Source organism: Grammomys surdaster, unplaced genomic scaffold, assembly GCF_004785775.1.
Source record: "Grammomys surdaster isolate TR1022 unplaced genomic scaffold, NIH_TR_1.0 126612, whole genome shotgun sequence".
In the NCBI taxonomy this organism is placed as follows: domain Eukaryota; kingdom Metazoa; phylum Chordata; class Mammalia; order Rodentia; family Muridae; genus Grammomys; species Grammomys surdaster.
The window spans coordinates 2,967,432-2,992,771 of NW_021621401.1; the positions used below are offsets into that span (position 1 = coordinate 2,967,432).

General features: G+C 40.3%; 1 protein-coding gene across 1 annotated transcript in view; it reads right to left on the bottom strand.

Annotated features, from left to right (window-relative positions):
* Crebbp (CREB binding protein) overlaps positions 1 to 25,340 on the bottom strand; it is a 119,094-nt gene that overhangs the window by 27,023 nt on the left and 66,731 nt on the right. Inside the window, exons 4-16 of the mRNA XM_028760817.1 lie at positions 19,787 to 20,027; positions 18,399 to 18,512; positions 11,455 to 11,697; positions 10,052 to 10,154; positions 9,644 to 9,790; positions 8,824 to 8,941; positions 8,016 to 8,187; positions 7,431 to 7,475; positions 5,530 to 5,654; positions 4,778 to 4,966; positions 2,973 to 3,386; positions 1,558 to 1,737; positions 615 to 804 (exon numbers count right to left, since the gene is read on the bottom strand). Coding sequence (XP_028616650.1) covers positions 615 to 804; positions 1,558 to 1,737; positions 2,973 to 3,386; positions 4,778 to 4,966; positions 5,530 to 5,654; positions 7,431 to 7,475; positions 8,016 to 8,187; positions 8,824 to 8,941; positions 9,644 to 9,790; positions 10,052 to 10,154; positions 11,455 to 11,697; positions 18,399 to 18,512; positions 19,787 to 20,027 — 2,281 coding nt within the window. The remainder of the gene's footprint in view (positions 1 to 614; positions 805 to 1,557; positions 1,738 to 2,972; positions 3,387 to 4,777; positions 4,967 to 5,529; positions 5,655 to 7,430; positions 7,476 to 8,015; positions 8,188 to 8,823; positions 8,942 to 9,643; positions 9,791 to 10,051; positions 10,155 to 11,454; positions 11,698 to 18,398; positions 18,513 to 19,786; positions 20,028 to 25,340) is intronic.

Consider the following 25,340-nt stretch of genomic DNA (forward strand, 5'->3'; position numbering starts at 1 on the left):
TGGCAAAATAGTCTACATATTCAACAACTCTCTGAGCCAGTCAACTATAAAGAATCTAAGTGCCTTTCCTAGCTGTGGAGCTTTACTGACTCAGTCACCAACATTCTCTGCACTCTTTCTGAAATTTGTCTGTTACCTGCAGCTCTCAACTTCCAAAGTCCTGTTAAGCAGAGTTACTTGACAATCTTTCAACACACTATTGCTTTTTACTGTGGACACAGCTTTACTGGAATATGCCCAGTTTCTACTTGTCCTGAGCTAACTGCACACATCTGTAGCTTCACATTCCTACCTTATGGCAAGTCATAGCTCCTCACTGGCCTCCAGTGCTCACACACATACTAACAGTGATCCTTTGCCTCAAACTACTGCATTTTTGCTCACTTTCCTTCCTGAATCCTTCACCAGCTATTTTTCCTGTCTCTGCAGAACCTACACTGCTTAGCCTGCTCAAAGATCCAGCATTTCAACTCTGTCTCTTTAGTCAGTAACAGCTCATCTCAGAAGACAACTCGGGGCCCCAGTGTTCCCCAGCCGTGGTCTGTTCTTGTCACTTCTCTCTATGTGTATGTGTGGATGCATGCATTCTGTATGTTACAGAATACGTGACTTACTTTTCTTGCGTGGCTGGGAAGGGGATGCTGACTGTGCGGCTGTGCCGTTAGCACTGCTCTCTTCCTCCTCTTTTGGTTCCACTTTTACTTCAGGTTTCTTTTCTTCTACTTCCATTGATTCTGACTTCTGCTCTGTCGTATCTGTTTCTTCTTTTACTTGGGAAGAACCTTGTAAATCCTCTTCCATCATCTTGAGAAAAACAGAGCCAGAGAAGACAGGTGACTATCAAGACTCTTGTAACCAGTCCAGCTTTACTCTTTAAGTTTTCTGGCACACACAGGCTTGCCTGTAGTCAAAGGCACCCGTAAACATTCTTTTTTGTTCCCCACAAGGAAAAGGAACAAAATATCTGATGTCTACTTAGTCACTTTATACAGCACCGGTATAATCATAGTCCTATTTCAATTTTTTTAATAAATATTCAATAAAATATTCAAACATCTAGCTGGAGAATAAGAGCACCTTGGAAAATCAAAATAAGGATCAAGACCCTATGCTCTGAGATGAAGCGTGTGATACGAGACCTGGACTAGTTGGGAAGCCCATGCCACTTCCATGCTGCACCAGCATCAGGTATGACACTGGCTGCCATTTAGGAGTATAAGAAGGGTACTGATGACAGCTGCTCATCATTTGAGAAAAAGCAGACTATCTAAAGTTTTATTTACAACTTCCTGATTTTTAAAATACTGAACAGACCAACAAAAACACATTCCCAGGCTGTATTTGGCTCTTGGCCTACCTATTTCAACTTTTGCTCTAAGTCAGTAAATTAATCTACCACCCCTTCTGCGGAACTAAAAATGAATGAAGAACATCAACAAAAAGATTTGTGGAAAACTAGAACATTTAATATGAATATCCAAACACCATGCCAGGTCCTGAGGATATACAGTAAAGCTGCCACACACAGCCATGTACTATGGCTGATGGAGCATCTACCTCAGACCGAGGCTCCACCTTGGATTCAGCAGGGTCAGGCTCAGCATCATCTGTCTGCACCTCTGTCTTCATTTCCAGCATGGGCACATCAGGTCCTGGCTGCTGGGAACTGGTTTCAGCACTGGTCACAGAGGAGGGAGTAGGGACTCTATTATCAATGCTGGCTGCTGCCTGAGAAAGCTGCAAAGAAATCAAAACCATTCACCTCTGTAAAGCAGATACCATAAATATCCTCCAACCACAGTCTGTTTAGTATTTCTCCTTACAACCTAAGTACTCAGTATGAACACTAAAGGGCAGAAGCTCCCTGAGGGAGCTGAACAGTAAAGTCACTAAGTGTCAGAAAAATGACGACTGACTTCTTACCAAAAAGGAACAGCTTGATGAACAGAGTTTTCTAAATTCTGACATAAAATTATTTTCTCTCTGATTTCTGACTGGATTATTTTACCATTATTTCTCTTCACTAACATTCCTACTTATGGAGAAAGGCAAACTATAAACACTTAAGTATTCATAGAGAGGTCGAGAAATGATGGCCTACATGAGGCATTGATCACAGGACAGTGCTGGTGGTCAAGTAAGCAAACACTTCACTACCACAGTAACAGGCTTTACCCAACGAAACAGTACAGCAGTGTTCTAGAGGGCATAGGATGCAGCCAGTGGCAGAGTGTTTGCAAAGCCCTGGTCTACAGACAGGAACTATAACTAACTAGAGACAAAAACAAAAAGAGTAAGCATACGTTGTTAAAGGAGAAAGCAAAATAGTAATGTCATCTTTGCAAATTTGACAATTGTTAATTTACAATGGTTTAACTTAATAATTTGTTATTCTACAAATATCCTAAGTATCTAAGAATGGAATTAATGCAAACCTGGGAGGAGGGGATCTGTTGTTTCATTATGAATAAAAAAAGTCATGTATTCTGAAAGAAGGTTGATTAGCCAAGAACTTTTAGTTTGGAGCACAGCATGTTTACTAAACCCACAGAACTAAGCATAAAAGCTGTCAAATCTGGACAGCATAACTCTAGAACAGAAAACAGGTAAAATAATGGTAGCATATACAGTTCAATTAGTTCTTCCCATGCTATGATATACTGATGACTATTGATTTCCATAAACCACTTTGACCAAGGGAAATTGTAAGCCATACCTTTAGGGTCAATAGTGGGAACAAATCACAGTTTACTGCAGTTTCAGAGAGACATACACATACTTTTTGGCACCAGAGCAATTTGGCAATTTGCTATAACATTCAGACAGAATAGTCTTTTTAAAAAAAAAAAAAAAAAAGAGTTTTACTTTCTAGCTCTGGCTCACAAGATAAGCCTGCCTGTGCTTTGAGTGCCAACATTCTTACGGGAAGGTACCCTGTACAAGTTTGGCTTGATGATGACAAAGAGGCTCACCGGTGTGCCAGGAGGCTGAGTATGCACAGGCGTTGGCTGCTGCTGTGATGACTGAGGAGTTGCCACAGATGGTGGCTGCACTGGAGTTGGAGGCTGTGGGGTCACCTGAGCCTGTGCTGCTGCCTGGACTGTAGGGGTACTCTGTGTCTGGGCAGCACTGGGCACTGAGCCAGGAGTTGGGGTAGGAGTCTGCCCAGATGACACAGGAGTGGATGGCTGAGTGGGAGCTGCTGGCTGGGGAGGAGTCATCCCAGGTGGCGTTGGATGCTGGAGAGAGGGCATGCCAGCAGCTGTGGAAGCAGGAGGTGGAGTCGGGTGTAATGGTGACTGTGTCACTGGTGGGCAAGGCAGCTGGCTGGCCTGGGGCGCCAGCATGTTCAGAGGGTTAGGAAGAGCACCTCCAGGTACTTGGCCCTAGAAGAAATAGTAAAACTACTTTACCCAATAGAAACCATAATGGACTTGAAGAAAAAAAATTTACAAAATTTAATACTAGTTTCTTAATTCGCTTTGCTAGTTTCATGAGGATATTACATTTGTAAAAACTTCAGACTAACCATTTATAGCATGCACCATACCATGTAATAAAATTAGCACTAAAATGCTTCTCATACTTTGATTTGTACAACTTCAATATCTGGTTACAATATTCACGGCTTAGACACATGTTTACTTAATTTACTCATGTTCTGCCACATCAACCTTTAACTTAGACCACAGAAAAAGAGTTTTGTTTTAGTGCTTTAAATAAGTTGAGACACTACAACACTGGGGAGACCCCTGACTTTAAAAAAAAAAAAATCAGAATTAACTATTCCATAGAGAAGTTTGGCAGAGGCACCAAAAACAGTTTTACAAGATGATAACTACAACCGGATTACATGTTACATGTTGTCTGTAACTACTTGTACACTGTAAGAGCACAGCTAAACAGTTAAGACTATGACTATGGCCCCTGAAAAAAAGAACGTATTTGCTATCTGGCTGTTAAACAGAAAAGGTTTACTACTGGTCATTGTGGCATATGGCTGAGATAGAAAGATTGTAGCCTGGGCTACATGGAGACTCTGGAAAGGGAGAGAGTTGGTTTCCTGATCTCTATTCTAAAAAAAAGAGACGATAGAGAAAATGAATCATTACTGAGTAAACCTAATAGATTCAACGACTCATTCAACATTAGCTAAATGTTTAAAAGGACAGATTTTTATATTTTGAGAAAGATTTAGCCTATTTTAAATATTTTGTATGCAGCTGACATTTGATAAGCTACAATTAACCAGAATGGGGAAAAGCAGTAAAATGGATGGAAAATTCAGCTTTAACCAAGTAACTGAAACATGCTCATGAGAAGAGTGCTATTCCAATGATTCTGCTAGCCATGACACCCCAACACGCAAAACTGAGTGACACATAAAACTGAGTCACTAAAAGAGAATTCACCCCTTCTTAAAGTTCCAATATTTCTCAGAATAACATGTTAATCCTAGATTTCTAAATCACACAAACAGCAACCAAAATCCAAAGATAAAAATATAAAGAATAAGAAAACAAAACAAACGAACAAACAAAAACCAAAAACCAAACAAACAACAAAAAACCCACAACCACAATCCATTTTACTTTTTGTGTGAAGTTCACCTAGAAAGAACAAGAAGAATTAAAAACAAATTAAAAATTACAGGGCAAAATGGGAAATGGAAAGATGTATATTCTAGAATTCTAATTTCCATAAACTAAGACAGGATCATGTTCCAGAGGCTAGGGCTACAGAAACACTGTTGACCAGGCTCCCACACTGAGTGTACCTGTGAAACACCTGCCTGGGCTGCTGGCTGCCCCATGCCCACACTGTTCACACTCATTGCCCCACTGGATGATGGAAACTGGTTCTGTGGCAGAAACTGGTTCTGAGTAGGTGCCTGGGCCATAATGTTGTTGGCATGGGTGCCCATCATATTCGGAGGCTGAGGCATCCGGGAAGGAGAAATGGCCATCTATAAAACAAGATTCAAATGTTAGGCCAGAGTCTTCAAGAGATACACAGTGCAATGGAAATGTAAAGCCTTACATATCTAGCACACTCTGGTTTTAAAGACCACCACTTGACAAGGACTCCTCAGTTCCTAGGCACTTTCTACAACTTCTCAAGCAATTTCCTGAGTAAGACAATGCTGAACTGTCTTCAGAATGGCAATCAATAGTATGCTCTAATTTTGAATTCAATCATGCCTTTAATTAGTTGAAGACTATTTTAGGAGGGCAAGCCAAAGTGAACTGACAGCCATTGGCTGCCTGATCCACACTCAACAGCAAATACCTACAGAACTACTATTAAAAAAATAAAAAAAATTAAAAAAATAAAAAAAACCAAACACATTCAAATACTCCTCATTATACCAACAGTTTTGTTTGTTTGCATGTTTGTTTTAAAGAAACAAGGAAATAAAACAAAGCTCAAATTCAAATGAGTAAGTATCCTAAAATTCTCAGGTAACAATGGAAGATCCTTCCTCAGAGAGCGTTCTACTGAGCAAGGACTGAGAGGAGAAGCACTTACACCTGGCACTGAGGCCATGCTGTTCATCTGGACAGAGTGGTTCATGGGGGAGGCGGCACGAGGTCCCATGGGTGCCTGTGGTAACTGGACGTTCCCCAGGGACATTGGGTTAAATGAATTCATCCCTACAAACAGTAATAATAGTTTATTAACAGAAGCATTCACAAGAAAAGAAATGCAAACAAACTCTTAAGACAGACACACGGGTAACTGACAACAGAGGGGAACCCACAAGCAAATCCGAGCAGACTGTAGTAGCCTTTCCTTATCTGACAGGAACAGTGGGTGGGAGGGAGAGGGGACCTAGAGTGAGATGAGGACAAAAGGGGAGGCTAGAAGTAACCATAACTAATGCGCACGGAGCACAGAAGCAACACAGACAAGGAAGCCTTGTCAGCACTGAGCCTGCCCCATCTATCTGAGCATGCCTTCCCTTAAAGACCCTAGCAGCAATCGGCTCACGTTATTCCAGGCTTCATAGCTTCTTGGCTAAGTTGATACTATGGTTAGAATCTGTGCTAAGACTCAAAACACCTTCTCAATTTTGTATGTATCTTTAGTAGAAAGTGCCCAAGGGCTATCCTTAGACTTAATAGTCTGCAGAAATACCACACCAATGCCAAAAGCTTAGCTGGGAAGTATCGTCAGATGACAGTTCTTATGAACTTTCTATAGAAACTGAAAACCATGGGCTTTAAATGAAATCTCAGTTCAAGTTGTTATTCTGCCCATCACTGCAATCTAACAGTCTCCTTGAAGTTTTTGGAGACGCTTGCCTTGCCTTATCACCGCTACAACCAAGAGGAGCTTCTTATACTTTCAGCAACTATCCAAAATGATCACCTGTAAATGGTCACATGCCAACAAGGCCCAACAAGACTTTCTCTGGAGGGTATAATGAACATAAAAGTATCTCCTCCATACCAATTTTGTGTAGATACTAAAAAAAAAGAGCATGGAAAGTAATCCACATTCACAGATACTGATATACCCAGCAAAAAAGACTGGTAACTATGACCCAGAAAACATCTCTTTATCCCCCGTGGCTTAAGAGTTATCATCAGACCCCAAGTCAGCATGGCTCCCCATTCAGCAATGCCCATGTTCCCCCAACAATATTCAGCCACATCGTTACAGCTCAGCTTTTCAACCACTTAACTTAATACCCCCTCCTCAAATGTAATCCATCCAAACAAGTTCTTGGCCAGTGTATCCAGTGTGTGTGCACTAACAGACACAACTTTCAATCCTGTTCCCATCCCTCTCAAACGGCTCTGTAGACTGCAACACCTTTCTCTACCATCTGGACAATGCTCCCATTTATTTCACAACCTGGAGCAATAGGTCTCAGGATGTCAAGAGCTGAAAAGCTTACCAAGCCCTGAAGCCCAAATAACCACAGAATCCTGAATTCAGCCTTCTATGGTTTAGACAGCCGTCACTACCCCAGGAAGGCATGGAGCTCTGCACATAGTCTCCTAAGGTTGAGATCCACTTACCAGCTTCAACTCTGATGGCCTAGAGCAGCACTGTACCTTCTCGGTCCCACACAAGTACCTGCCACAGACTGGCTCACAGACTCCCGGCTGACTATTCAGAAAGACCCTTTCCTTCCTAGAATATGTTTCTTTTACGTAATCTAATAATGTTACCACTGTTTTTTGGTGGTGGGTTTGTGTGTAAGTACAAAATCCTATTTCTGATTTCTTAAGAAAACTCTCCTATAATTTCCAAATTTTTAAACACAAGAGACTCACATTATTTGGTGGCCTACACTCTTACCAGAAAGAGGAAAAGAAAACACAAAAGGAAAAATGGGTGTGGGGCAGGGGTGGGGGAGGACATGTTTGATGCTGCTGAATGTTAAGGTAAAATATGGCTGACAATAAATAGTTAAATACCTTGAGAAACCTGCATGCGATTCACTGGCAAAGGCAGGGGTCCATCTATAAGGGGGGAAAAATGTAATTAAAAATAAATATAGATACATATACAAACACACACACAAAATGTAATTAGAGAGAGAGAGAGAGAGAGAGAGAGAGAGAGAGAGAGAGAGAGAGAGAGAAAGACAGACAGACATTCAAATCTAAAAAGCACTTGCAAGATATCTTCCCCTCATTGGGCAGTGGTGATAATCCCGGTACTGCAGGGGCAGGGGCAGGGGCAGGGGCAGGGGCAGGGGCAGGGGGCAGGGGGCAGGGGCAGGGGATCTCTGAATTTGAGGCTAGCCTGGTCTAAGTTCCAGAACAGCCAGGGCTATACAGAGTAACCCTGTCTTGAAAAATTGGGTAGGGAGAGACACACAAAACAAAGCCTTTCCATAAGGCAAATTCAATGTCCCCACAGGCCACTGCCATACAAAGAGCTTTCAAAGTGCAGATTTTTGGAGAACATAACTCTATAGTCTTAGAAATATACCCCCCAAACTAAAAGAATACTAAGCAAACAGGTTAAGGACTGGTAGAGAGAAATGCAGTCCTTACTTGGAGGTCTCACAGACTGGGTTGGTGGAATCACAGGGGGCTGAGCCCCAGGAGCTGGTAAAGCTGGCTGGTTACCCAGGATGCCTTGCTTATGTAAACGTGACCTCCGTTTTTCTTCTAGTTCTTTTTGTATTTTATAAATTTTCTCTGCTAATAAATGATAGTATTCATCCTAAAAAGCAATAATATTTAATATTAAGGTACTGAAAAATCTGAGAACCAATCGTTTATTTTGTATGTTCTAACTAATGAACTCACTTGTCACTCACATTTTGCTTCTGGGAACCGTACTAAGGGTCAGGGTGTACTAAGCAGGTACTATACCACTGAGCACATTTTAAATGCAATGACAAAGAGATTTGACACATATGATAAACCAAAACCCATTCCCCCTGCGCCACCTAAATTCCTATTGATACCAGCATACCTTTTAATTTTCACTTTATTGAACTAATGACTTTACTGGACATAACTAACAAATTGAAGGTGCTAATACTCCTTTTTTTTCCCTTTCTTTTTTTACAACTGAACTTTTTCTTTGGTATTCACTGATAGTAGCAGTAATAAGAGAATCCTAAAGTACACTCTGTAAAAACAGATGTCTCAAGGACACAGGCTGATTTTATAGATAGTCTGTACTCCTATACTGCGGTTCATAAGAGAGGTGTCTAGGAATCTCATTCTTACTTGGACATGTCTCTGTTCAGGGTACTCAAGCTAGGTGTCTCCTAGACCATGCAGATTCTCCTAATTCTGGATAATAAACTAGACAAACACCTATATGTTCAACAGCTACTTAGCAACATACCCTGCTATTAGCAGACTCATACATGTCTCCCTCCACTTTCTTAGCATAGGCAACCAGGTTCTCCATGCGTCGATCTTTCAGAGCTGCGGGGTCAGGAGTCGGGAAGATGGCTTGAACGCTGAAAAGACAATGTATTCTATCAATCTGCTTTCAAGGTGGTCACAAGAGAACTAAAAAATAAACCAGGAATGGCTAGCTACCTGTAAGGGCCCGAATCTCACTGTTCATCCCTTGTGCATGAACATGGGAAACAATACTAACCTTGCATCAACACACCCAGTATCTACATACCAAACACAAATATGTGGTACACCATTTTAAGAAATAGTATGATTCCGAATTGCTATTTTGAAACTATGCATTATAAAAACATCAAAGTAAGAAGAATCTATAGTTGAGTAACTTTATTTCAACTCAGGACAGATAGTATGAAAACATTAACTTTCTGTACATAAAATAACTGTCATACCATCTGTACTTACCAGACCAAAATTTCTTCAAGTTTTAGGGAGCTCTATACCTAAGTTTCAAGTCACTGAACATGGTTGAGCTCAAAAGCAAAAAGGATGAGCTTCAGGTCATGTCTCTATGCTCTCTGATGCCACTACACAATGGGGACCAGAGTCTGAGAGAGTTGGCCTCCTAGTCTCTTAGCAGTGGGGATGGCTTTCTGAAACAAGCATGGACCCTGCACAGCTCTTAACTGTTAAATTGGGGTTTGTCATACAGATAAAAAACAAAATCAAACATCTACACACCCACAAAGATTCAACAATTCCCTCAATCACAAAATGTGTCTCTGGTTCATGAGGTTACATACAGTTTATGTACTAGATGGCTCCGCAGGTCCTGAGTCACATGTTCATGCCAGCCTTTTCGAACACCAGTGCTGGAAGGAGGTGCTGCTGTAGGTATCGTGCTGAGGCTTCCAATGTTACCAGAGTTTGAGCCATCATTCATCAGTGGACTAAAGAGGAAGTAAGGATACTTCAACCAGCTACTCAGGTGAATCAACGTACTCCACCTTCTTCAACCACATGACTTAAGAAGCTTAAGAGAAGCAAGTAATGTATATCCACCAAAATTCAAACTGTTTCATTGGTTATTTACATTTATCACTTTAAAAAGAAAGAGAGGCTGAAGAGAGAGCTCCACTGTTAAGAGTGCTTGTTTCTCCTTCAGAGGACCAGGCTTCAGATAGAGGAGTTACCTAAAACTTTGGTCTTACTTGGTAGCCCCCAAGGAAGTTGGAAGAGCTGATTCTGAAATCAAGTTTGGTGGCTGCTGATCTGTTGTTATTCCTCCTGCTGGAATGCTCATTGGGTTGTTTCCTTTAAAGACAAAGAAAAATGAAATCAACTCCTATACTATAAACACTTCAAGTTCCTATAATACATTAAAAAAAAGTGAGCATATAAAGAACTCATATAAAGAATAGCAGAATACAGTAGGACAGAAGCTCTGGAAGCTGTACTTTTCATTAGTGGTGACCAACGTCAACAAATTCCATTGTCAATGCCTTCCCACTCTTACTCTAAAGCCTAAAGAGAATGTGTTCTGGAGGCCGAATAGTGTTCTAACAGTACTCTATGGCTACTGAGAAGATGATCACTGTGCATTTGATGCCTTCAGCTTTTCTGTTTCCTCAGTGTCAAACAACTATAGTGACCTGCCTGGCACATACCTGTGTGTTGGGGCTGTTCTTACATGTCTCAGAGAGTAAACTAATAAAAGTTAAGTTTAGGAGAAAAATAGGTATTTAAAAAAATGCAAACTCAGAGATTAATTACAAAACTGCACCATCAAACAGGAGGGGAGTAGATGAATTTGGGACACTATTGATAATCATTTAGGGGTTTTTCCAAAAAGTAACTCAGGGATGATGTTAATTGGTCCATTTCCACCTCTTTTTATCTCTGTCTGCACAACTGGATATCAAACTTGGAGCTTCATGCACACTAAACAAGTGCTCTACCACCAACCCACACCCCTAATCTTAACTGGTCATTTTTTAATGACTCATTTTTGAATCTAAAAAGCTAGTGCCACCAGTCACAACTTCATTGATAGCACTGCTCACCCTGTGAGAACCTGGTATTAAAAGGACAGAGGAAAAATGTTAAGGAAACTACACTAGAAAGTAACAAAAATTGTGATTATCAACAAATGTTTAAAGCTGGCAAATGATGGGCTACGGTGACCTGAGGAAGTACTGATTTACCCAGATGCAGGTGACAGTAACTGCTGAGTGTCTACTGCTAACCAGACTGATTCTACATGGTCACTTCCAAAGATGAGACAACCACAAACAAAAAGACATGGCAGGATTCTACCAAGTCCTTATTTAAAAAGTGGTGTACTTAAGAGTTCACTGAGGTTGAATTCTGCATTCTAAGCCATGATGTCCTTTACAAACTGTTTAAAGTGGAACACATACAGCAAATCACTGCCTCACTTGAAAATGTTCTTTTTACAACATGTACAAATCTTCCCTGTTTTCTCTGGAAGGCTGTTGATCCAAGCAATGGATCTCAAGTCAGAACAAACTGGAAACAGCCTTGGGTTCCTTAAGCACCCTCATCTTTACAATATACATGGAGGAAGTTAGTTTTTGTGTGTTCCTTCACTTACCTAGGGCATTGAGAGTCCTCATCTGCTGGTGGGCTGGAGGCTGTGCTGGTTGCTGGCCAGGAACCTGAGGCTGCAGCTGAGTCTGAGGCTGGTTCATGTAGGGGAGTCCTAGAGCAGCATAGGCCCGCTGCATGGAACTGGGGTCTATGGGATTTGGGTTACTTAAAGAAGTGGCATTCTGCTGCCCTGCACCAACAGAACCAATTGTGTTTTGAATTCCACTAGCTGGAGATCCCAGGATAGCTAGAACAACAAAAAGACAGATAAGCAAAAAAGGGTAAGTAAAGGGGAGAGGCCCACAAATAAACTGTAAATAATATGAGGCAAATAAGGCTTTCAAAGATTAGGCATTAAACCTAGCAAGAAAGAAGCAGCATGCAATCCTTCTATTTTTGTCTAGCAGTAGTTACAGGGAACAAAAATCTAAAGTGAATCCACCCTTTATGTCTAAAAGCAACAGAACATAAAAAACTGAAAAGAGATCACTTAGTCAAAATTAGTATTTATTAAAATCTAGAGATAGCTAGGAAGTCAGTCAGTTACAAGAAGTGTCACACTTTGTATGACAGAGTATATAATTCTGAATGAGCTGACAACTACCTCTCTCTCAGTCAAGGAAGGAGCCTTCCTATAAGCTGTTGCCCACCTATTTTTTAGTATTCACTTCTGTAAACTGAGAGAAACAGGAAAGGCAAAGCCTGGTTGGACACTTCTTTATCAATAGATCTATGAGGTGATCCTCTAAATTACCAAATGGCATTTCTCTAAACTTACTTGTGTAATGACAGCATTAACAACAGACCTTTCTTTAAAAAACTCTCTTGTGGAATTCTTTTCTAGGAGCACACCAGGCTAGACTATATTATACTAGACTGACTGACAGATCTGTGCAAAATTAACAGATGGAACGAGGCTTGAGGTTCCAAATGAGCTTTATTTATGTGTCACCTCAGTTGATATTCAGGATGAAGATGTACCTCATGTACCTGACCCAAAGCCACAAACAAGCAGCACACAGAGCAGCTGTCTCACCTGGTTGTCTAACCCCAGGAATTAGAAGGAAAAAACAGTGTCCATATAATAAACCCATCCCAAACATCTTTGGTCATTTCAAGTTTAACCAATCCACCCAGCCATATGATCCATCCATTTGAAGAGTTTTCTGTATGGCAGAGGTTTTCTGTCACACTATTTATTCTCCTCCTCCTCCTCCTCTTCCTCCTCCCCCTCTTTCTTCTTTTTTTTTAAAAATGAGGTCCTTTCTTTTAATCCTATACAAAGTTTAAAGTCATGTTGGAAGTAAAATCATAAAGACATGCTTTATGTATTAAGCTCATAAAGTTGTTATCATATGACTCTGACATATGAAACAGTCACAAAGCCTTTCTTTAGTAATAATCTTACAGCCAACATCTATGCAAGAATAATATAGAACTGAAATGCTTATCAGATTAACTTAATTAAACAGAAATGTGTAAAAAGAAAAAAATTGTGGTAATTATCCATTCCATACTATTAACTTTTCTAGTAAGGACAGTAAAATCTCAAACTCATTAACACTCATTAGATACACTTAAACAAAGCAAACAACTCATCATTATAAATAAAATGTAATTACTAATATATACTTCAACAAGAATATAGATGAAATAGTCAAATATACAATATTAAGATCACACCTGAAAATAAGCATGTACCCTATCATCATGGTAATTTTTCAAAAAGAGTTATGATATAGAAAAAGAAAAATATTTTGTATGACAAAATTCACAGGCCTCTCTCACCACCAAGATATTTATCCTCATCCTCTCTCTCCCTTCCTCAGCCTGGCCCCCGCCTCTATCTTCTCACAAATGCTACTCAAGTGTTCAACCCCACGCCAGGACAGTTTACCTGACACCTTCAGCCTAAGAAAGGATAGGCTAGCCTGCCATCTCTAGGTGACAGATGCAATGGCTGTGCTTTAAATGACTTTGTCCTACTATACTCTTTCACCTCCACATCCTAAAATGTCATCTATTTAGACAAAATGCCCACCACAGGTTGAATACCATTCCTAAACCCAGAACCACATATACAGTAAACTGTCTCATTCACCAAACCTTTTGATGGGTGCTACTGACATGGTCACTCTACTTTGTGTTTATGTTAAAAACATTACTTTTGAAACAAAATATACCTAGCAGAAAACATGCAGAATTTAAGAACTTGGCAATTTAACAATCCAGAACCAAGAAGAAGAAACTACAATGACCTGAAGCTAAAACACACCAACAGAAGCCCCAAAAATGCTCCTGTATGGAAAGCACTAACATCTAGGCTTACAGGAATTTACAGTGGGGGATGGGCGGACAGCAGTCATATAAAAGTCAGTATTTCATCCATAGCCTCCTCTAAATTCCCACAGGGCCCACTGGTCTGTTTATCTTTAGACATTTGTACATCCAACATTCATACTAGGCTCCCAGAAACACCGGCTGTCAAATAGTTTATGTATTCCTTGAGCTTAGACAACCTGCTGCGGAAAACAAGAGTGATCTAATAATCATCCAACACGTATCAAACCACAACCTGAGACATGGATCAGAAAAAAACCTGATCCTAGACATCACTAGACAACTGACCCTAGACATCACTGCAGATCGGGACTCCATAAGACTCAGCCTACTCTTCACCTACTCTTGTCACACGGGGCTGCTATAGCTGGGAGGGTTCAGTGTCAGTTTACTCTTCACCTGCCACATGGGGCCACGTGAAGTGCCATAGGAGGTAGTATAGGGACTTGTAGCCATCTGTCCCTTGCCCACTCCAAGCACCTTGAGGATGAACAAAAATAAACAGAGCCTTAAAGGCAGCAATGCTCACCCACGTGCATCCCTGACATGCACTCATCAACTAGACATGCTAATGAAGACTATCTACTTGGTCTTTTCTGAAGTTTAATGTTGTAATACACACATCACCAGTCCCATGGATGTCATATTACACCCTAAGGAGTCCCATTATGCTAGCTAGTTTAGCAGGTGGCACACCTGAACCGAGACACATCTTTGGTTGTTTTTTGGTTGTTATTTTGGTTTGCTTGAGAATAGGGGAGAGAGACTGAGTTTTGCTATATAGCTATGGCTGGCCTGTAACTCACTATGCAGCCCAAGGTAGCCTCAATTTCATGGCAATCCTCCTGCTCCTGAGTATAGAGATTACAGGCAAGAGCCATAGTTTCTGGCACGTGCTTGCCTTTTCTAATGTATGCTCAGTACCTTTTCTGCCTCACTACTCCTTTTCTGTTGTAGCTAATGTAAGAAGTCATAGCTTAGGAAACAAAAGGTCATGTTCATTCTGTGTAAGACTCACCTATCAATCTCTGAATAGGGGCAAGACAGCCCTTCCCCTGTGAAGTATACGTTGCTAACAGACAATTAGCCAGTCAACGTTAGGCTCTAATCATTTCCAATAAGACTGAACTCAATGTGAAAATTCAACAAAAACTGACACAAATTAAATTTCAAACTGTCAGAGTGGTGGAAGACAATCAAAATGCAAGCTAGGCAGTTATTCTATTCATTCTTAAATTGCTACATTAAAAAAGCAAAACAAAACAGTGTTAGGTTCATTCAGACCTGTACCTCTCTTTGACAAGTAGAAGGTACCACCTTACAGTCTCTTCCCTGTGAATAATGCAGGGCACAGTAACAAGCAGAAAGTCTGGAGTGCCCAAGTTCTCAAAGGTGGCTTTCCTCAGAAACCAAAACACACAGGAGGGCAAGAAGCAGCTATTCTGATCAAGGAAGGGACAGTGGGCTTCTGGCTCTGTAAAGCTATCCAGGCCCTATTTTCCCAACGTAATCTCTATTGGTATGTTGTTAGAGGCATCTGGAGACCTCAGGGCTCCCAAGCAGAACTGATCAGGTGGAGCCCAGGAGGTGGCTCTATGGAAGTAAATTTTGAGGTTGATTTTAACTCAATATAGAAATAATAGTAATAATGATACAAATGGTGATGAAAGGTGTTTAAGCAATCCAAAATGTGTCTACAAATGGGATAAAAAAAGAGCTGCTCCACGAAGTAACAGCCAAGGTGACGAGGACATGGGAGCAACAAGCTAGAGGACTGCTGTCCTTTCAAAGAGACCATTACTATTTTTAAAAATAAGACACAGCAGCAACCCCCAAAATCCTAGAAAAGCCACTCCCCGAAATTAAAAGCATGAAACTGAAACTCATGATTCACTGAATTAATATCAAGCACAAATTAACTCAACAATAGTAAGGTTTTTGTTGTTTTAATTTTTTTTTTTGAGGAGACACGGTCTAGCAATATATATTCTAAGATAGCCTAGAATTCATAATCCTCCTGCCTCAGCTTCTGGAGTACTAGAATGCCCAACCACACTGATTTTTAAGATATATATTTCAGTCTCTAGAATTCAACCTGAAGCCACTAAAGGGTTGGATTCACTTTTTTCTCTAGTTCCTAATCTAAGATTACAAACCATAAACACAATTTTCTAGAGAAAAGGGGGTACTGCTAAACATTATCCCTGGTGACATAAAATAAATTAAATCTATCTCACACATCTACAAATATAGAGCCAAAAGACCACACTCAAAATTGAAACGTAATTTAAGTAGCATTTAGGCTAGAGATGGCTGAGCAGGGAGAGTGCTTGCAGCACAATCATGTGGAGTCGAGCTCAGGTCTCCAGCACTCACAGAACAAAGCACACTGCTGTGGTGGCAGTGCATGTCCACAACCTTGGTGCTGAGAAGGCAAAGACAAGCAGATTCCAGGAGATCACTGGATCATCGATCTAGCCAAAACTATAAGATTCAGGTTTAATGAAAGACTATCTCAAATTAAAAAAAAAATAAGGTAGAGGGTGATTAGAACAAGACACCAGATGACCTCTAGTTTCCACAGACTCACATATGAGCAAAATCACCTATAGATACACACACTAAACAAAATTTTTAAAAGGAGCATTAAACTTTTTTTTTGCATTTTTTTCCATTAAAATCTTTTGTGCAGAGATCATCTTGACTCTCCCTGTGACTTTATCAACCCCACCCCCAGCCCACTAACACTTCACATTATGAATCCTAGAAACACTGTGGTTTACCACTTGAGAAAGCATGCTTTGAACCAATTTTCATACTTAGACAGTTATAAGGACATTAAAAAAACAACCCACGTTTCTTTTTCTTCTTTCTCTTAAACAGAAACCACCAAAGTATTTCTTACAAAGAGAAGTCACAGTTACAATTCTCATAACAGCGTGTACTATGTACATATTAAGCTCAAAGGATCCCTCATAGTCACACCCCAAAATTAAAAATGAAGTCCCAGCTCATTATTCATAGAATCAATAAGACTCGGTATCCCAAAACTTTATTTTATATAAGAAATGTCCAGAAAAAATCATATATTAAAAATTCAGGAGTTAGGAAGATGGCTCAGAGGCTAAAGTACTTGTTAGGCAAGTGTAAAGCCCCGAGTTCAAATTCTCATAGCCTGTGTAAAACAAGCCATGGCGGCATGCACGTAATCCCAGTTCAAATGTCAGGTGGAGATAGAAGAATCTCTAGACACTCACAAGCTACCCAGTTTATATACAGCACACAAAAACAACAAAGACCTAGCCTTAAAACAAAGTAAAGGATAAGTAAGAACCAACATTAAAGTTGTTCTCTGACCTCTGACCTCTACCACAAACCATGGCAAATGAGTAACCATACTCACACACACAAGCACATACCCCCCTCCAACACACATACACACAAAAATAATTTAACTGATTCAAGAAACTAAGTTTTCAAAGAAAACTTGTGGTACATCTGTAAGAGAAGAAGATACCAAGCCCCAACATCCTGTTTTTTTTCCAATGAAGCATGCCATATGCTGTGAGTCAGCTCACAGGAAGAAAAGTTGGATTCATAAGAGATCAAATAGCCACCATGGCACTCCATCCCAAAGTACTCTTAGATTAGAGTCATTTGCCATGTACAGCCAGCCAGGAGGAAAGCAGCACATGTTCACCAGGTAGAACGGGAACCTGTGAAGATGTTCAAGAAGATGTTCTAAGTGAAAAACACTGAGAACATTGGAGAGAAGATGGCGAAAGATGAGAAAGACTGTGTCCCTCTGAGAGATCACTAAAGATGGGTATGCCTCTAATTAGAGAATGCCCACCCAAGGGCACTTTCTAGATGTGCAAATGAGGGACATATCCAAAGAGCACAATTTAGTCTCTGAAATGACAGCAAAGGGTCTTTAAACTGGGAGGAGGTATTCATATCCTTCCAAATGCTCTGATGCCTAAAAACAACAGGGATCCAGGGGCCACATGTAGTAAAGAGCATCCAGTATAGAACAGGTCACATCAAGGACTACACAGATGATTCAGAAGACAACAGAACAATGGAGATGAGCAGGAAGTGTCAATCCTGAGGCTTAATTCAGTCTAAAGCTCAATAAATTGATATACCAGCAGGTGAGGAAACTGCTTACGCCAAAGTTTACCAGGCTCTTATACTGATATGACCTAACAGGTTATTCACAAGAAAGATGTCCCTCTACTGCCCCCCTGATGTCACTGTCCTTGTGGGTAACCTGACATTCAAATCCTCATACTAAGTATTTGTCAGAAAATACCAAATCTTCCTGAGAGCCATTTGATGGAAATGACCTTGCTGTTCTGCACTTGTTCAAGTGCATGTATGTAAGTTGGTGAAGGGAAATGAAAGCTCAACAAGGCTGTAGCTATTTGCAAAGTTCCCTGAAGCCCATCTACCCACTGAGCTTGGCTGCACTAGGCCACTGTCAGCCCTACCTCAGCCAGCATGCTGTGATGGTGGCCCTTGCCCGCTAGCTCCCTACTCTCAGCATTCTCTTAAGAACAGTTTCTATTCTCATCTCCAAGCTTCTCTGTCCCCGTGCTCACTTACTTTGTTGGTTTCGCTTGTCACTGGCATTTTTCAAAGGGAGGCAAACAGGACAGTCATGTCGTGTGCAGTTCTTCCAATGAGAGATGATTTGTCGTGAAGATGCACAATGGGCAACTATGACCAGAAAAACAACGAGATGTTATTTTTCTATCCAAATTGTCACACTTCCAATTATACCTAAATTATAATGCCAGATTCCATTAAAAAAAAATGGTAACAAGTGTAACCATAACACAGTACAGGCAGTCCTTAACTTACAAACAGGTGTCCAAAAAGTTTGTAAGCTGACTGTCAATAATTCCAGCCAAAAAAGTCCCATAGAAGCAATGTTATGAATGATGGGTGACTAGGGTTCCACCCACAAAATAGAACAAAAGCCATCAACCTCTGAAACACCAACAGTATCTACAATGAAAGGCAGAACAGAGCTCTACAATGTCACCATTAAAAATAAAACATTAAATTATATTTAAGGATGAAACTAGCTAAGAACTACCAATGAAGAACTACAGATAGAGAAGCCAATGAGAAATCTGTGGAGATTCTAAAGTTCCTTGGGTTACTTTGTATAGTACTTGAGAGAGTAACTGACCCTGACTATTTCCCATCTTCATACTCTAAAGTCTAATCTTGGCCCGTTCTGTGCCTCCATCATGATCAGGGTTATTCCAGGGATTCACAAAGGCACCGTGGGACAGAGGGGAGAGCAGGGAGATATTTCAGCCAAGGTTTATGAACAAAAGAAGAGAAGAGAAGAGGATAAAGATTACAAGAAAGCATGGCTGTTGACAGGAAACCCTTCCTTCCGTGAGACTGAGGCATATGGTAAAAATAAACAAAAACGTTAAGAAGGAGAGCACGCACTGCGTGTACCCCATGTCCTCCCTCCCCGGGGTGCTGACGTGGATGCCATCAGAGCAGCCTCAAGACAGAGGGCAGAGGAGCAAGGGGTGGGCCGATGATAGTCTAAATCCACGAAACAACCACAAGACAGATGCTGGGGGTGTGGGGAAAGGTGTGTGCCTGCCTGTGTGCATTACTGCCCCAAACAACCACAACACAGACATTAACAAGGAGTCCTCAAGAAGTGACAGAGAAGTCCTTCATGAAAGGAAGGAGAAAAAGAACAAACCCGGGACACAGCCTCATGCAGATGCAGGAGCAGTTCAGAGTATCAGAACAACAAATCACCGGTCCCCTCAGCAGGTGAGCTTTTCAGGGACAGCTGAGTGCCACATGTGGGGACTGTGGGAACAACATATTCTAGGTCACACCACAAGGAGGCCAGCATCTAGGCAGTGTAGGATTCCAACCACCAAAGCTGCTGAAAAATAATAAAAGCAAAGTCCACCCTAACAACAGCCACTAGCTCAGAAAAGGGTACTTACCTTGACAGGCTTTCCCAGCCTGACAATGTGTCATGTGATTCAAAACATTTTTCATGGTTCGACAGTGTGGGAGAGAACAGGCCCGAACCTCTCCATTCGCTTGTTCTCGTCTCTGACATTTGTGGGCATGAAGCAGTAGAACCAGCTGCTGCTGTATCAGTTTTCGTTTTTCAGGGTCTGCTGTGGGGCCTGTTGCAATTGCTTGTGTGGGTACAATTCCCACTGATGTTTGCAACTGGGACTAAAATAAAACAAAGTAACAAAAATATCTTATTAAGTTTTTAGAGTTTTGATTCACTCTAATTATTAGGAAAGCTCATGAACAACATGACCAAAAGAGTTAGTATAGTTTCGTTTAATCTACCAAAACGTTGAGAAGATCCAAACAAAAAAAAAATCAACCTAACTCAGATGCAAAGCTGACTCACATTCATTTGAAAACAATTATCATCCTAATAACAAAAACCAGAAACAACACCTGCTCAAGACTGCAGCAACACAAACTGAATCTACTCAGCTGTAAGCTCCTATCAGTGAGAAGCATGTGTCAGTTGACCCAAAGTATACTGCTGCTTACTTACGTCACAGAGAGCAAAATGTTGGCAACTTTGTGTGGTTCAACCTAACAAAGACTGTCTTGAAGAAGTGCAGCTCACAGCTGAGGATGACAGCACCTCTGCTTGAAGGGTGTCCCTGCACCACTCTGTGCCCTTTACACTGCACTGTCACACACGCAGAGGACAACACATGCAGTTTCATTTCACTGTGCCCGCCACTTTTAGAGAGGCATGATATACTTACTGAAAACACAACAATCAAGAATGGTTTTTAGAGCTTTCTTAAGAAAGAAGTGTTTTGTCTTTCATTTAAATTTCTACCCATAAAAGATATTTGGCAATCTACTAAAACTACAGAAACTGAGTTGAATTGCTTTCATCTGTCTGAAAAAGTGTGACGAGCATAACTCTTGACTACAAGGCAATTGGACAAAGAGGCCTGTGGGCTCTTGCTCTTTACAAATCACCAATATTCTTCATATAGGTTTACCAAAAAAGAAAACTATAACGTCTATAAAATACACTATATCACCTATACACCAAGGGTTTCTGATCCTTAAATATTCTTGTAATCCCAATTTGAGTCACTAACACTGACTTATCTTTTTTATTTTAATATAAGAAACATTGGGGCTGGCAAGGCACTTGCTGCCAAGGCTAATGACTAATTGGACCCCCAAGTACCCATATAGTGGGAGGAAAGAACCAACATACAAGCTGACCTGACCTCCATACACACAAACATAACAAACAAACATGAAAAATTAGATTTATTAATTTTACATGTGAGTGTTTTGCTTGCATGTATGTCTATGTACCATGTGCAAACACACCTGGTACCCACAAAGGTCAGATGGATGCACAAGAACCCCTGGACCTAGAATTACAGATGATTGTGAACTACTATATGGGTACTAGAAGGCAAATTTGGATTCTCTGGAAGAGCAACAAGCGCTCTTAATAACTGAGTCATCTCTCCAGCCTCAATTTAAATTAAAAGAAAAAAACCAACATCCTATGTATACACAATTAGGAGAGAAAAATTGTAAAAAATATTAAGTGTGTGTGTTCACATGGAAGCCAGGTTGATAAGGGATGTTTTCCACATTATTTAATGAGAGAATTTTTTTCCCAAACCTGAAGCTGTGGTTTCAGGTAGAATACCTGGCTACTGAGCTCCAGCAATCCTCTTGTCTGCCCCAGCAGCACTGGACTAAACGGATTTAAAAATGTAGGTCCTTCAGATCTAAGCTCAAATATTCATGTAGGCACTAACAGAACCATCTTGCCAGCATTGGCTGGTCCAAGTTCCTAGAAACTGAGGGGCAGATCTAATTGCTTCTCCCAGGTTGGCATTTAACAAGCAACAGAGGGCTACAGGTGGCCTTTCAACTTAAACCTCCAGTTCAAAGTCTTTTTTAACTTAAACCTCCAGTCCCTACTACCCAGGAAGTCACCAAGAAATCAAAAGAGGAAAGGGGTTTAGACAAGACCTTCCCTTTAAAGCACAAAAAGTGGCAAGATGGCTCAGTCGCGGGAAGAGAGAACCAACTCCCCAAAATTGTCTTCTAACCTCCACACATGCATCATGAAATATTATGAACACACCTGCATGTAACCATACTATGTGCGTGTGCGCACACATACACATGCATGCACAAACAAATTTTTTTTTGGCACAAAACTAAGTGTTGCTTCTCAGAAGTAATCCACAGAGTTTATACAATTTGTGCAATAGCTTAAAAGAAAGAATGGTTAAAAATAGAAGGGGGGAGCTAGAGAAATGGCTCAACAGTTAATAGCACTGACTGTTCTTTCAGAGGACAGGGATTTGAGTCCTAGCACCCACAAGGTTGTTCGTAACGGTCTATAAACTCCAATCCCAGAAGATCCAAGCACATGTTCGATATACATATAAACATGCAGGTAAAACACTCATACAGATTTTTAACGTTTCTATTTAAAAAAAAAATAAAAGGGAACTGGCTATGGTGATACCTGCCTTTACCCCATCATTCAGGAGGCAGAGGCAGGCAGATCTCTATGAATTTGAGGCCAGCTTGATCTACACAGAAAATTCCAGTGGAATCAGAAAAGAATGGGGAAAAATTAGTTGTAAATCATAGGTCTTACTAATACCAAGCTGAGACCAGAAACACTAAGAGGAAACCCAAAACACACAGACTCTTAAAATCCATTAATAAAAGGCGATCTTTAAAATGTGCAAAGGAGCTGACTAGATATTTCTCAAAAATACATATAAATGACCAATACAGAAATGGTGGTATGCATGTTTAATTCCAGTACTCAGGAGGTAGGTAGAGATCTCTGTGTGTTTGAGGCCATCCTTGTCTACATAGTGAGTTCCAGGACAGTCAGGTCTACGTATAAAGACCCTATCTCAACAACAACAACAACAAAAAAAAAAAACAAAAAAACAAACAAAAAAAAAAAGCAAAACAAAACAAACACCCAAAATACAAAAAAAGGAGTGGGAAGAGGATCAAAGCGACAGAGTATAGCTTTAGAACCAACAAGAGATGGATGCTAACAGCAGTAGTGGCCCAGCAGAGGAAGACGTGGAGGAACTGGACACACATCACTGGAAAGAACCTAAGTTGCTGGGAAATGTCTGGCAGTTCCTCAACCCAAACCAGAACATCACTCTGCACTCCTGGGCACATATCCAAGATAATTAAAAGGACATGTTCATATACAAACATGTGTAAAAAAAAAAATAGAGTTCATAGCAGTATTACTTATAACAACCAGAAACACAAACAACCCAAGTGTTCATCAAGGGAAAAATAAAATGTGTTCTACTCAAACTAGAATATTTTTCTAATCAATAAGAAATGACACATGCAATTTGATATACGATTCTTGAGTATAACTTCATAGATCATAGTGTCTTATTAAAATGTCACCTATAAAATAAACATATATATGCTCTTTAAAAAAAAAAGAAATGACATATGCGACTTGATGTGCCAGGGTGAGGTGATATGGGGAAGGGGGGTCCCCTTCTTGGAGGAGAAAGGGCAGGGGAATGGGGGAAGAGCTGTGTGAGGGGAAACTGGCAGGAGAAGGGGAGCTAATACTGGGATGTAGAGTGAATGAGTGCGTGAGTGAGTGAGTGAGTGAGTGAGTAAATGAATGAAGAAAAAAAGAAATGACACTATAATAAAAACTTTAAAAACCTTAACTCAGTGAAAGAAGCCAGGAACAGGGGGCAGGGGGACATCGTATATATACTGTATGATTTCATTTCTGTTTAATGTCCGGGAATGCACAGGAATAGATCTGAGATTGGCTAAAGCTGAGGATTCTGGAGAATTGGAAGAGTAGCTGCTAAATGGCACAGGGTTTCCTTTTGGTTTGATGAAATATCCAAAACTGACTAAGACCGTTATTCCACAGAGCTGCTGAGCTGAGCACTTTACAAGAAAGAATGTGGTATGAATGATATCTTATTAAAAGCTGGGCTCTTGTTTGATTAGTTGTGTTGTTGTTTTGAGACAGGGTCTCATGTAGCTAGTCCTTCTGCCCTCCACTTTCCAAGTACTGGAATTATGTCACCATGCCTAGCTCAATAAATCTGTTTCTAAAACATTACTGGTCATTAAATAAAACATGTCTTTACCCATCAGTATGGACAGTACAGAAAACAACCACTGTGGTTGTTGAGAGTATGTAAGAAAAGTACTCTTAAGTGTTCTGCTAAAAATACAGTTGAGTGTAATAATACTTAAAAGACAAACTTTCAGACTTGGAAAAGAACACTATCAAAGAAAACATGTGCAGTCCTTCTGGTTGTAGAAGTAGGGGTTGAGACAATGTCTGCTTTGTAACCCAGAGTCTGCCTCTAGAATGTTCAGATTATATGACGGCGCCACCATCACCAATTCCATTTCATTTTTCCCTCCCTCTCTTCCTTTCATTTCTTCTTAGTGGCACTGGTTACTAAACCCAGGACCTCATAAATGCTAATAGATGCTTTATGACTGAGTTATACCAACAGCCCAATATATGTATTCCTTTGGCTCTATAAACCCACTTAACTCACTGCTAAGAAGTAACCATATAAAGATATACTACAATGAATACACAAAGTTAAACATCACATTGATCAATAAAAAAGTAGAAAAATGTAAATGGCTATCAATGTTGGACTAAATACTGTAACAGATCTATACTGAAACAGTATGCAGCCATTAAAAATATGACCTCAAATAACCCCAGTCAAACCACTATGGAGTATTAGAATGTCCTAGTCAGCTTTATCTAAATTCCTAAGAAACAAAAGATTAGAATACATTTTAAAATCTGGGCAGTGGTAGTACACATCTTTAATCCCAGCTCTCGAGAGGCAGAGGTAGGAGAATATCTGTGAGTTCGGCCAAGACAGCCAGCACTGTTACACAGAGAAACCCTGTCTTGGGGGAAAAACAACAAACAACCATAAAATTACTATTACTTAAGGCAACAAAAAATATCGAAGTAGAGTTGTAGTTTTGTTTTGTTTTTTGATTTTTCAAAACAGGTTTCTCTGTGTAGCTCTGGCTGTCCTGGAACTTGCTCTATAGACCAGGCTGACCTCAGACACAGAGATCTACCTATTTCACCTCCCCAGTGCTGGGATTAAAGACACCCACCACTGCCACCACCCAGCTTGTAAGTTTTAACAAAAAGCTGCTAAAAGTATATTTGGAATCTAGTATTTGCTATAAGGCCATTTAATTTTCCTTTATTAACTCTGAGTCTGTATCTTTTCTGAGAAAAACCCTGACAAAATCATGTATTAGTTCTATCATGGCAGAAGGGTGTTTCAGGGTATCGTTTTATCTAATTTTCCAAAATTAATATATCAATGTTTTACAGAACTAACCATTACTTTATAACCAAATCATTCCTCTTTGGAGAAATTACCAAAAAAAAAGAGAGAGAGAGAGAGAGAGAGAGAGAGAGAGAGAGAGAGAGAGAGAGAGAGAGAGAGA